The sequence below is a fragment of the Ambystoma mexicanum genome, chromosome 7p (assembly GCF_040938575.1).
Source record: "Ambystoma mexicanum isolate Mex_15411 chromosome 7p, UKY_AmexF1_1, whole genome shotgun sequence".
Classification (NCBI taxonomy): Eukaryota; Metazoa; Chordata; class Amphibia; order Caudata; family Ambystomatidae; genus Ambystoma; species Ambystoma mexicanum.
The window spans coordinates 217,494,350-217,508,625 of record NC_090939.1 but is presented as its reverse complement, the minus strand read 5'-3'; the positions used below and the strand labels follow the sequence as shown (position 1 = coordinate 217,508,625).

General features: G+C 51.3%; 1 protein-coding gene across 4 annotated transcripts in view; it reads left to right on the top strand.

The window, feature by feature from the left end:
- The window catches only part of DYRK1A (dual specificity tyrosine phosphorylation regulated kinase 1A), a 1,390,196-nt gene that overhangs the window by 1,229,780 nt on the left and 146,140 nt on the right, over nucleotides 1-14,276 (top strand). For all 4 annotated transcript variants that reach the window (XM_069636083.1, XM_069636082.1, XM_069636084.1 and 1 more), the window contains one exon: nucleotides 1,956-2,262. In XM_069636083.1, the coding sequence (XP_069492184.1) occupies nucleotides 1,956-2,262 (307 nt within the window). The remainder of the gene's footprint in view (nucleotides 1-1,955; nucleotides 2,263-14,276) is intronic.

Genomic DNA, 14,276 nt, shown 5'->3' with positions numbered 1-14,276 from the left:
TGATTAGCAGGGTGGCTACATGAGCCACCCCATCAGCCTTCTGCAAGCATTACTGTCTGGATACCAGTGCCAGGGCTGACTCAGCATTTGGCCAGGCTGTCCTTTATCTGTTTGCCTAGAGGGTCAAGCTCTCCTCCCCAGGGCATTGTATCAGTGTTAGTCGCTGTTGGGCAGAATCCTGTGCAGTGCCCTTAGGGACCACTACACACAATTAAGACTACAAGTGGTAATACAAGTTCACCTTTGGTACAAGCCTGTACTACATTGTTAAAGTGGTAGCAGTAGCAGAGCAGCCAGACTTATCTCAAGAGTAAATGAGCAGTAGTACATTTATTTTTAAACCATCTGTTATAAAACACTACACCTCTATAAATTCGAAACCACACGTAAAATACACTACACAACCAATTCTACGGTTGCAGCAGCCGTCTTCTTCTCCGCTTCTCTTCGGTTCCTTGTAGTTCCAGAGGCGACTCTGCCTTCTAGCTCAAGAGTCCTGTCTTTTATGCCAAAATCCCCCATTCGCACAGCATGGCTGTCAATCACTCAGCAGGGGGTTGTCCACCCCAGACAACCACCTCAGCCAATCAACAGTGTGACTTGGGTCTCCAAGGAGACCCTGTGCAGGGGTTGACTACACCCCGCCCTCACATTCTACCCACCTAGACACCCAGATGCCAAAGTAGGGCTTCTGGTCAGAAGCCCGCCAAAGGTCGGCGAACAAAGGAGGCAAACCTGGTTTGCCGCACAAAGACCCAAGAAGTATGTTAACAAAAAGAAATGGTGATTAAACCCAACCGGAGCCAAAATAAAAAGTATTTGAGCTAGCAGGTTTAAAGTTCGAGGCTACTAAAATAGCCTAAAACGCTACCACGTTATGTAATATAATTGCGGTAGGAAAATCAGAGTAGGTACCACTGCCACCAGCCAAGTCTTAATGTTAATGGAGCGAAACAATGCTCCAAGAGGTACAGATAAAAAGGGCTAAGAATTAACCCTTTCCAATACTCCAGGTAAGAAGGGGGTTTACTGGATCTGTGGTTAAATGACTATGTAAAGTTAATGGCAACGTTACCCTTTTCTGGGGGACAGTAGTTAGCCCCAGAAATGGAGTCGGTGGGAAGTCTAAAAGACAACCCTGTGTCACTGCACTGAAGGTGCTGTGTAACACACAAAAGAGGGGGGCTACTGAAGTGGTGTACTCCAGAGTCCACAATCACAAAAACAGATGAAATACACATGGCAAAACACAGGTAAGAGTGGGGGAAAAGCTCACACTCTTACCCAGGGGAAAAAATAAACTCCAGAAATCCAGCAAAGCTGCTGAGGGACTCACTAGGTAAGAGAAATTAGCCATAGAATGAGAATTCTCCCCAACAGTCGCCCATACAGGATGGAGGAAAGGGGATGGGACGTGGGAGTAATAGTTACTCACCGGAATGACTAATGTACTCCTAGTTCTTAGTCTCCTTTCCTTCATACGTCCCACCATCCTTCCCCCCGCCCCCCTAATAAAGAGCAGAGAGGTTGACCAGTTTAATACAGCCTATTTGTCAAAGAGTACTGAGGTGTGGCGCTGGTGGGCGCGGTTAAATGGGCCCATGCTCCCACGGCCACGTACGTATAAATTTAAAGGGAAAGTGTTATTTTTCCTGGTGAAAATGGTTCAGTTCCAGTGCCTAGCAAGGGATGCCCATACAGGACGGATGAAAGGGACTATGGACTAGGAGTAAGTTAGTCACTCTGGTGAGTAACACTTTATTTTTGCTAGCTGCAGCATTAACTTTTTGAAAATGTCCTAAAGCCCAAATGAATGGTTAATTTGTCAATAAACCTTTTTTGAAAGTTAAAATGTAGTAGGCTGCCTTTATGAGCATTAATACATGTGTTGAATTGAGAAATGTTCAATTGAATGAGTTATTTGAAAATGAATAGCTGCCTTTCCCTTGCAACAGGAGTACAAACCAGCAGGAACACGGAAACTTCACAATATTCTTGGAGTAGAAACTGGGGGACCGGGTGGTCGACGTTCTGGAGAATCGGGTCACACAGTGGCAGATTACTTAAAGTTCAAGGACCTCATTTTGAGGATGTTGGATTATGATCCGAAGACCCGAATTCAACCTTATTATGCCTTACAGCACAGCTTCTTTAAGAAAACCGCTGATGAAGGTACAAATACAAGTAGCAGCGTATCTACGAGTCCTGCCATGGAGCAGTCTCAGTCTTCAGGAACCACTTCCAGCACATCTTCAAGCTCAGGTATATCTTAGTTCTTGGTGATGGAAATATTGGTCTATGAAATTAAGCAAATTGTTGCATGTAGCTTGATGATTTCATTTTTAATATTGCAGAAGACATATCATTAACTCAAAGGCATAATATTGGTTGCTTGATTTACATGCAGTGGTGGAATGTAGATCATGAACTATACTCAACTTTTTCATTCCTTACCCATTTTCAATTTCTTGATTTGGATATGTTCTACTAAATCTCCCACAATGGGCTGTTTATAGATTCACATACTCTGCTCATTCCCATTGTGAGTGGCTTTCATCTACGCCACTGATCCGTGCCCTCTGCTGCACAGGGAGGCGAGGCTTCCAGGGCTTAATGGCCAAAGCTGTGACCTTACACGTGATTGTAATGGGGGTGGGGGCAGTCCCCTCCTCTGTTAGGGTACATGCACAGGCTGTATAAATGCTGAATCTGCAGTGAGATTTGTGCCACTGAGACATGCTCTGCTGTATCAGTCGCTGACTTGTAATTGGCAGACAGTCTGTCCTCTCACTTAAATACTTGAAGGGATTCAACCACTGTTAACACCCAATTGATCGCCACTACTTCCCCTCCTTTATCCAACACCATTGAAGCTGCTTCATTATTATACTCCTTTCATGCATGCTCGCAGAATGACGGCATGGATAGTTAAAATAGATTCTGCGCAAGTCTTACCCTGCTCGGTTTACACTTAAAACACAATATTGCAATCCTGGCTCCCTCCCGGGCTGCCTTGTGAAACTGTTCCTTTAACACTGGTAGTTTTCCCAAATAACTAATCTGACTCTTCTCAAGAATGTTTCAAATGACTTGGCATTTCCGGCAAACTACTGGCCAATCGTCATCATGCCATATGTGTGAAGTTCTCGAAGATGGCCATTACCCCATGCCTGTCCTTCACTGGAAATTGTCTGCTGCATGACCGCCAATCGGGTTTCAAGTCTGAGAGGAATAGGGACAGTCTTGTCTCAATAAGAAAAGCTCCTTCAATTGTTGAGTAATAACTGTCTTGCCATTCTCATAATTGTTCACTGATCCTCTGCCTTCAACACTGTCAACCATGCTGGACCGTCTGGAAGGCACATTTGGCATTAAAGAAAGAACCGTGTGACAAGTCCAGGGAATTTGTCCTCTCCCCAAGGGGGGGGGCCAGTAGGGAGGTGAGCCTGGTAAGCTGAACACCCCCTAGGGGACAAAGCAAGTGGGATCCCACTGGGGATGATCCCCACCCGCTTTGGGGACAAACTATCCCTAAATAGAACTATATGTTATCCTCCCTTATCTCAAGAATCTCCTAATTTTGTGGGTTACATGGGGTTAATTTGCATGAGACTTAACTTTTCACACACCATTGGCTGTTAGGGTTACTGACCATTGTCGTGGAATAATAACCACAGACTATTCTGGCGGATTGGTGAACTGTTTTATTAGCAACAGCCAAGCCACAGGATAGCAACAAACTAGCGCTAGGTTATATACTGGAGGGAAAACATGCATTTCAATGGAGAGGGTGGTGTGGACATGAGATGGAAACAATGTTGCAGGTGGAAGGTCCGCGTCTCAGGATGCAAGTCTCACATAATATTCATTTATACAAGGCAAGTTACTTCTGGAGTTCACATAGTTGGGGCAGGCATACGTGCTTACTATATGATGACCTCCATTTGCTAAAGCTGTCTTGCGTAGGAAAGCGGCAGCCAAAAACACACTCGCTTGTGCCAAAAGGGAAACCTGTCACAGGCAAGCGTTAAGAGGTGAACGTTACCATACACTAGGCAATGAAGCTGTTGAGGTTAGAACATGCACGTTAGAATATAGGGTTCACCTACAATGGCAATACGCACTTGGTAAACATGGCAGTTTGCATTAGCTGCACAGTATTATAACACAGCCAAGGTCAGCTTATTAAAATGTTCAAAACCCAGATTTTCCCCTCATTCCTTCTTATGAGACCTTTACCCTAGTCTCATCCATTACATCTTTGGGGGGGCAGACATCACATTCAGGCATGTCGTAACATTGTACTTCTTCACTTGTATGGCAGTAAAACCGTGTCGTTGCCTGGGGACCTCAGAGCAGTGGACACAAACTCAATAGTAGAAGCACTTACAACTCATTATTAGACACACTTTTGGGATTAGAACTAAGACTGTGGGCAGAATCTGACCATTCGATGCACCCAGATGTCTAAAGCTGTCTAGGATCCAGGACCTGAAGGTCTAGGTAGCCTCCGGACTGGTGTGGAGGAGTTGATGGTGTGACTGATGCGGGTAGTGAGGTTGGTGATGTTGCTGACATAGCTGTGTATGAAAGTGCAACATTCTTCACATTTTTACACGTGCCCCCTTGTGAGGCTACGAGGGTGTCCTGCTCCATATGGTTCTGGAGAGCCATGGTGCAAATGGTAATCTGTTCTCTGGACAATAGGGTGAGTGAAGATGCAGTGGCATTTGCAATATCCTTCGTCAATTGTTGGGAAAGATTTCCATTTATGGGTAATATTCCCTCCAGTTGTGGACCCCCAACTTTTTGCTTTTGTCATTCTAACCTGACTTTTACCAGTGGAGCCTGCTTTACTCCGCTGGGCTTTTGCTCATCTTGTTGAGGGCAAACTGGCATGCCCTTCAGACTGTCAGTACTGGGAGACTTTGTTTCCCTTAGTCTTTCATTTTGTTGCCATTTCAGTACAGTGTGTTGGGGTCTCTCTTTCATTTTTAAGCCCCTAGACACCCCCAAAGGATTTTTGGTGAATGTACAAGTGTCTCCAGGGCAGAGCTGGTGGCAGCAGTTACCTTTCAAGCATTTTTGACTCTTTTCAATGGTCCAAACGGTGTTTAGCGTGTTTGGCCCAGGATAGTGGCCAGTGCCTAAAATGGCCACGCCACAAGGTCCTTTGTTCTGTCCTTTGGCCATTTTGTCCCTTTGCCTTCCCCAGACCCAGGAAATTCCTTATTTGGTCATGCAAAACCCTGCGCAAACCGAATCTTTCTCAGGCTTCTGCATGCCGTGTGTGCGCACCCAGGATGTGGGCTGGAGCTGTCTAGTTCCAATCCACATCCTGGGTGCCAGGATGGTCTGGTGTGCTGAGATGACTGGGACCACCGTGGTCCATAATTGATCCACGTCTGGAATGGTTGAATGTGAGTAGATCTATTGGTTTCTATTAGTTTTGGCACGAAGGATATTCTGGATAAGAGAAGGCAGTCTAAACCTATTCCAGGTCCATCTTCTGAGTTCACACCAAACTTAGTAAAGGAGCCAAGTATCCTGAACCGAAGAAGCAGATCCGCTGGAAGGCTTGGCAACCTGACCCTGCTGTTGTCCCATCGGAGCCCCTGTTTCTCATTGATCACAGAAGGCCTGCAAGGGCGCTTCGACCCGTTGGAGTAGTGGGACTAACTACTCTCTGCACCTCCTGCTTAACCTGCAAACAAGCCTCTTCGGAAGTGTTCTTGGACCGCCCAGTGAACTGACCAGCTCCTACGGGAACTTTGCCTTGGAACCACCACCGTCTCGACCTTCGACTTGACTTTGGGAACAGTAAATTCTTTGGTAGAAGGCGCACTCCTGCTGAGTTTCATACACCTAGCATTCCTAGGTCTGGAATTACAAAAAAGGTAGCAAGCGCCCCTCTCTCGAAAGAACACGGCATGATAACCTGTTAAGTGGTTTTTAACCACTTTTAGAGTTCGCAGCCATATGCTTTTTGCTCACTGTACCTTTCACAGATGGGAAATCACCATTTGTGTATCAGTCTTTGTCCCACCCACATGGGCAGTCCAGCACTGAAATGCTATGGCAATTCCCCTCTGAACAAGAGTACCAACAGCAACCCCATACACGTGTTTCAGCCTTGTTGTGCCTCATCAGTGAGGTGGAGCTGTGCGCCTCTGAGCGCAGTGAGCAGGGAGTCCACGTCTGGTTGCCCCCAGGTAACTTATGGTGACCAACCCCAGGTTCCTTCCAAAAATACAAAAAAGGTAGCAGGTCTGTAATTAGAGTCCGCCTGAACCCGAGCCTACCCGGTACCTGTGTCGCCTTACTGTGGTGACTAGCTTCGTGGGTGCCTTGCTGCTGTGACTCCCTGTGCCTGAAGAGGAGCTGCAGTGAAACTGCACGATCCCTTCCCCAGAAGCGGAGAATACTCTGTCCCACTACGGACAGAGGTCCCGTAACGGAGCCCCTGAAAGCCGGAGAGACTCACAAATGCTGGACTCAAACCTACAAGTGAACTTGACTGGCAATGTTTGGTCCGGAGTATGTCTAGGATCGGTGAGTACTTGCAAAACTTACCGGCAGCCCTTGGCGAATCCATAGACATTTAATCATGAGTGTCCCCCAAGGGCCACTCTCTTTTGTTAGCGTAGCCTGTGCGATTCGCCCCCCTCAACACCAACAGACCTCGGAGAACTGCTCAGTCTAACTGCCTCGCAATACCTTGTTTTAACCTTCAAAGATCCGGTGGAGCTAGCTTCCCTGTCATGGCGGCGAAACTCTGGAACTCGTTGCCTATCTTGCTAAGATCTGAACCGTCCTTCCATAGATTCAAAAACTTGGCTAAAACCTGGCTCACTGCCCAAGGCCCTACCCCTACACACCTTCCACAGCCCACACGCTAGCCATCTCTTGTATTTAGGCCTGTCCGACCTTACACACATTTGCATTATGTATTTATGTTTATAATGTTCTCCAGCATGGGGTCACCTGACGTCAGGCCGGGAATCCTCGGTAAAGAAAAAATCAGTATCCGTTTCGTTTCTGATTTGTCTTTCTTAGTAGTAACCAATCACTGATCTCTGGGTCATACTGCCCACAGCCAATGACTACCCTCTCCCTAAGCTTCTCCCCTGGCAGCCATCCTCAGATTTTTACCGCACGCTCAAGTGTTGGGAGTCCTCATGTTTAGCTCTCGAGCTTTGTGCTGCGTTTTCGCGCTTTTTCAAAGATTTTCTCATTTTTCGGTCAAATAGAGCCTCAAGCTCCACCGTGCCTACATCCGATCAACGGGGACCCGTTTCGGATTTTTCTACGCCCCTCAAGGGTGAAGTTTTCGTCGAGTTACGGTTCTTGGAGTCCAGATGTTTCTGTGGCCTAACCCGGACATGGCCCAGGAGAAAGGAAGCTTGATGCCCGGAAAGCTGTTCAGGGTTTGCCCTGGATGCCAGCTGCAGAAGGTGTTCAAAGAGGACGAGCATTCAAAGTGCCTCTACTGCCTTCATGAGGACAAAACGCACGTGGAGAAGGACTGTGCGTTTTGCGGGAACATGTTGGTACGGACCATCAAGGATCGACATCTTCGTCTCTCCAACTGGCTGGAAGGAAAGAGCCTGTCAGGTGAGAAGAAGTCTGAGCGGTCTTCTAAGTCCTGTGAGGGCGCCACGGCGACGGGGCCCAACAGAAGGCAAAGCACCGCAAGTCCGCGGGCACCGGGAGCGCCGAACAGTCCGGCTCCTCGGCTGCCAGGCAGGGCACATCCTCTCCAGCACCATCTACCACGAGCCAACGCTCTGGCTCAGGGAAGAGGAAAGCCGAGAACCCGGCGAAGCTTCTGAAGAGGCCCCGGTCGGTCTCGAAGGATCCAGCCGAGGGGGACCGAGATGGTGACCCTCCCCCCCCCAAGGTGAAGGCCACAGGCCCGCAGAAGGTGGTGAAGGCCTTGATTCGCCCGGCTAAGGCATCTATCGAGGAAGTCGCGGCGGCCCTGGCGCAGCCTGTGGAGGCTACACCAGTGGAGGCGACCTCGGAGCCCAGAGTTTCTCTGCCACCGCGGAGGGAAGCCTCTTTCAGGCCCACCGAGAAGACCCCGGCGGAAAAAGAGGGGGGAAGCCGGTGGCCATTGTGGACACGGACACAGCCTCCGAGGAGGAACTGGTTGAAGTCTTGGAGGGCCTCGACAAGGGCGTCGAAGAGGCCCGGTCCCACGGGATCGATCCCGACGAAGAGGACGACGAGAGCGACGGTGGCGCCGGCGAGGTTCCTAGTCAACCGTCGCTTCCGGAGCCGCAGGACAACTCGGAGCCATTTTGTTGGCAATACAATCCTTATGTTCGGAGATGAGGACGAGATTGCCCCCTACCACCGACGGAGGAGCCGGAACCAGGCCCGTCGGGAAGTCCCCCAAACAAGAGAAGACGGACCCTTCCAGCCCCGCCTTTTCAGCCCTCGCGGCCTGCTCAGCCTTTTCCCACCTCCCCCCGTACCTGGGGATGACACGGGAACTGACACGGCCACGACGGGTATGGATGATGATGATGATGACGACGGCGGTGACGACGGGACGAAGCTCCCATCGCCTCCAGCCCGGGCCTCCCTGCCCAACGAGATTGGGTCTTTCCATGCTATGATCGCCAGGTCATCTGAGCTTTTTCCGCTCTGCCCCGAAGAGAAGGTAGGTTTCCTTTACCAACGGCGCGAGGCCAAGAGGAAGACAGTCCTCGCCGTGCCTCTGTTGGATGACATCTGGGACGAGGGTCTCACCCTTTTCAAGAACCGGTCTACGACGCCTGCCAAGAGGCATCGGTACGAGAAGTAGTACCGGGTCCCCGACGCGGCCCCTTTGTGCCTTAGGGCCAAGAAGAAAGTGGGTTGGGGTGGGGGGTGGAGATCAGCCTCAACGTCAACTTCCCCGCCGGACGGTGAAGGAAAGAAGCTGAATGCAATGGGACGACTGTGGCCCGCTACGACAGGGAGTTATGGTACAAGATCGCCCCCCTGTTGGACTTCCTATCGGCCGACAAGAGGGCTGAGGCCCTCGAGATCTTGCAGGAAGGTGAGGTGGCGTCGGACCACGCCATAACGGTGGCAACGGACATTGCCGACACTGGTTTCCGCCAGCTAGGCAACAGTGTTTGCCTCAGACGACGAGGGTGGCTCAAGGCGACGGATTTCTGCCAGGACGTACAAGCCAAGGTTTTGGACATGCTGTTTGACGGGAACAACCTGTTTGGGAAAACATTGCATGAGTCCCTCCTAGCCATCAAGGCAGACACGGAGACAGCTTAGGCCCTAGGAGTTCTCCAGCAACGAAGGCTGTCCTTTCAGAGCTCCGGATGCAAGCAGGGTGCCTCCAAGGGATTCAGCGGTGGCTCCTCTACGTACCGCCAAGCGGCCCGCTCCTCGTCGCAGGAAGCCTATAGAGGACGAGGCAAGTCGGGTGGATCCCACCTTCGTCGCCAGGGAGGCCAAGGCGGCAAGGCATCCTCCAAGCAAGATTGAACTGACCGTGGCGTCGGGCCCCCACCGAAGCACCCCGGTGGGAGGCCGGCTGGCGAAGGTAGTCAACGTGTGGGAGTCAATCTCCACCGACCGTTGGCTGCTGGATACCCTGGCCCAGGGGTTCACCCTTGAATTTCTAGAAAAGCGCCCCAGCATTCCTCCTGTGGCCAGGAAAGAAAACCACGTCCCTCAACTACAGTTGGTGGTAAGGGCGATGCTCAAGAAAGGTGCCATCGAGCTCGTCCCAAAGAGGCTCTGGGGCTCCGGAGTATACACAAGGTGCTTCCTCGTGAAAAAGAAGACCGGAGGGTGGCGACCCATCCTGGACCTGCGACAACTGAACAAGTATATCAAGGCACAGAAGTTCCGGATGGTCACCCTCCAGCACGTGCTGGGACAGCTGGAGGAGGGCGATTTCCTGTCGTCGTTGGATTTGGTGGATGCATACTTTCCCATTCTAAAGGGACACCGGAAGTTCCTCAGGTTTGTGGTCCAAGGGCGGCACTACCAGTTCAAGGCCCTCCCGTTCAGATTGAAGTCGGCACCCAGGGTTTTCACCAAGTGCCTCGCTCCAGTGGCGGTGCGGCTGCGCCTGCAGGGGATCCATTCTACCCTTACCTGGACGATTGGCTCATCCGCGCAAGGACAAGGGAGCTCGCCGTAGAACACACAACGAAGACCGTCCAGCTGCTCACGGACCTGGGGTTCTCCATCTTCCCCAAGTCCCACCTGGTCCCCTCTCAAGTCGCACGGTTTCTGGGAGCCAAGCTCGACACAGTGGCGCGTCTGGCCTCGCCGTCGGAGGAAAGGACAAAGGCCATCCTAGGCAAGGGGCAGCGTCTGCTGGCCACGGACGTGGCCAGGGTGAGGTCCATCAAGTCCCTCCTCCGGATGATGTCCTCTTGCATTTATCTCGTGCGCCTGTGCAGGCTTCGAATGCGCCCTCTACAGGAGTTCCTCGACGCCCGCTGGATTCAAGCAACTGGCAGCTTCGAGGACAGGATCCCTCAACGAGACCTTCCGACGAGCGATCCAGTGGTGGGGCACCCATCTAGCGACGGGGACAGACTTTCAGACCGCGGCCCACCAGGCGACGGTGACGACGGATGCCTCCCTGGAGGTGTGGGGAGCGCACACCAGAGATCTTCACGCGAGAGGCCTTTGGCTCCCGGCGGAGAAGCCGCTCCACATCAACATCCTGGAGCTCCGGGCAGTGTTCTGGGCCCTCAGGTCCTTTCTCCTGTCCCTCAAGGGCAAGGTGGTGAGGATCTTCACCGACAACACCACCACGATGTTCTACATCCGGAAGCAGGGCGGAAGTAGATCCCGAGCCCTATCCAAGGAAGCCCAGGATCTGTGGCATTGGGCCGTTGCTCAAGGGATGTTTCTGGTGCCGTTTCATCTGGCAGGGATAAAAACACCATCGCCGACTCACTCAGCAGAGAGCTGCGCTCATGCCACGAGTGGGAAATATGCCAGGATCAAGTGGACCGACTCTTTCAGCGATGGGGCAAACCTCAGATCGAACTGTTCGCGACGGCGACGAACTCCAATTGCCAGAGGTTCGCCAGCATGTTTCCCCAACCGAGGAGCATGGGCGATGCTTTCTCGTTCCCCTGGGACGGCCTGTTCCTATATGCGTTCCCTCCGTTGCCGTTGCTGCTCCGACTCATCAACCAGCTCAAGAGGTCCCGGTGCAGGATGATCCTCATCGCACCGGCATGGCTGAGGCAGATCTGGTTCCCGGACCTTCTGGACTTGTCGGCGTCCCTACCGGTCAAGCTGCCGTCGAACGCAGATCTTCTTTCCAGAGAAGGAGGCGCTATCCTTCACCACGACCCGGAGTCGCTGAACTTGCAGGCCTGGCTCCTGCAGCACTAGAGTTTGGAGGGTACGATACCCCGGCTGACTGCACAGAGGTTCTTGCAAAGGCCAGGGCGGCGTCCACTCAAGTGCTACGTGGAAGAGGTTCTCTGTCTGGTGCCGTGCGCAGAAGATTAACCCACTGCGTATTACGGCCCCTCAAGTACTGTCGTACCTCCTGTCGCTGGCCAAGGCTGGACTAGCTCACGCTTCCAGCAAGATACATCTGGCTGTGATCTCCCGATACAACAGAACTACGGGACGGGCGTCCTTGTGGTCTCATCGCCTAGTGAAGGAATTTATGAAGAGACGGTTGATCGTTCCCGTCGGTGAAGGCTCCTGCCCCGGCGTGGGACCTCGACGTGGTGCTGTCTAGGCTCATGGGGGCGCCATTCGAGCCTCTGCATTTTTGCTGTTGAAGTTCCTGTCGTGGAAGACAGCATTTCTTGTGGCCATCACCTCCGCACGAGTGGGAGAGATCCAGGCCCTATCCTGCAAGCCTCCATACTTGACTTTTCATGACACAAGGGTGATGCTGAGGACGCACCCCTTCTTTATGCCCAAGGTGCCGTCGGACTTCCACCTCAACGAGCCCTTGGTGTTACCAGTTTTCTTCCCGTCGCCTTCGTCGCCGGCCGAGAGGACTTTGCACTCGCTGGATGTGGCTGAAGTTCTACGTGGACCGCACGAGTTTTCGGAAGACGTCACAGCTGTTTGTGAACTTTGGACCTGTGAACCAAGGGAAGGCTCTCTCTAAGGCTTCCATTTCCAGATGGCTCTCCGGCTGCATCATGCACTGTCACCGGTTGGCAAACCGACCGTTGCCCGGCCGTCCGAGAGCCCATTCGACCAGAGCGATCGCTGCTACCACAGCATTCTTGTCTGGTGTGCCCCTGCTGGAGATCTGCAGGGCTGCTACGTGGAGGTCGACGCACACCTTCACGAGATTCTACTGCGTCGACCGGGATTCCAGGGAGGAGTCCAGGGTCGGCCAAGCAGTGCTGGTAACCTGTTTGCCTGAAGGTGGGCCTGGTGAGGAGGTAAGAGTGCTTAATGTTGAGTTTATGTAATGCTTAATGTTGAGCCTTTGCCACCTCCCGTGGTTGTGCATGTGTGTACTGCTATGTATTCTTATATTCATGAGCATGTGAATCCATGCCACACCCCGTGCGAGAGAAGGAACAAGTTACTTACCTGTAACTGTTGTTCTCCAGCATGGGTCTGGCATGGATTCACATGCGAACCCTCCCTCCTTCCCCTCTGCGGCTCTTCACTTGGTCATACTGCCACTGTAAGTGCTACCAAATCTGAGGATGGCTGCCAGGGGAGGGGCTTAGGGAGAGGGCAGTCATTGGCTTGGGGCAGTATGGCCCAGAGATCGGTGATTGGTTACTACTAAGAAAGATAGATCAGAAACGAAACTGATACTGATTTTTTCTTTACCGAGGATTCCCGGCCTGACGACAGGGAATATTCATGAGCATGTGAATCCATGCCAGACCCATGCTGGAGAACAGTTACAGGTAAGTAACTTGTTCCTTATTGTAATTTAATTTGTACTTCCTTGACTGCCCTATCATGTTGTAACTAAAATATGCACCCGGTTGCCTTCAGGCCTGGTGCGCTCTATAAATAAAATAAATACAAATACAAAATGAGTCTTCTCAGACTCAGCATGCGCCTCCCCCACTACCATCCACTGCTGAGTCCCTCAGGGCTTGTGCACTGCCCCATGCTATATAATATTTTCACCCTCCCGCTCTTTAACGATCTTGAGTTGTGACATAGCTTACACCAACTATGCTGACGACACACAAGTACTACTCCCCCTCAACGGCATAAAAGAACAAGATACCGTAGCACTAATCAAAATGTACTCGCCCATCCAAACATGGATGGCAGCCAACAGCCTCTGCCTAAATGGGGATAAAACAGAGATCCTCATAGTAGGCACCAGGGAAACACTCAACAAGCTCCCTCCTCAATGTAAAACCTTCACCATAGACCACTTCCCCTCAGTCTCAACAGCTGTCTGGACTCTTGGAGTATACATTGACGCATCTCTGTCCATGACACTCCAGGTAAATGTAATAGCCTCCTCAGCCGCACTCGCCACCAAGGTGATCAATGCCCTTAAGCCTTTCCTCTCCCCCAAAAACTGCCTATCCATTGCCAGAGCCACAGTAGGTACTAAACTGGACTACTGCAACGCCCTCCTCTTGGGCACTTCGGCAAAAAATCTTAAACTTCAAATCACGCAGAATAATGCCCCCAGGGCAGCCCTAAGCATTCCCAAAAGAGACCATATCACCCAGGCCAGGAAAGAAGCACATTGGCTACCGGTTAAAGAACGCATCCCCTTTAAAACACTTGACATCACACATAGCTGCCTCTCCACCGATGCCCCACCCTACTTATCAGAAAGAATCGCCATCAACACATCTAACAGACCCATTAAATCACACCTGACCAGTCAGATCTACGTCCCAGCCTTTAAAAGAACTAAAGCGGGAGGGTCCAGTTTCCAACACCTGGCTCCCAAAAATTGGAACTCCCTCCCCACCACACTCAGGAACGAAAGATCCTACACCGCCTTCCGCAAAATGCTGAAAACCACGCTGTTCCGCTAGCACCAGAACTAACCACTGTGTATAGATACACTGATCTGTAACCTTAGTGACAGCTCAGCATGCCTGCTCTGTATTTACTGTCCTCTCTAAAACCTGCTACTGTACTATATACCACAAAAGTTTGATATGCCTGCCTGAATGACAAGTGATCAAGCTGTAACAGCGCCACGATGCCACTGGGCAGATTTGAGCTTTATAAATGCAAATAAATAAAAGAATTGACGCCCGTTACAGGCTTCACACCTCCGAGGAAGTAGCCTTGGCGTCATGCCTGCTCCCGTCCTCGAC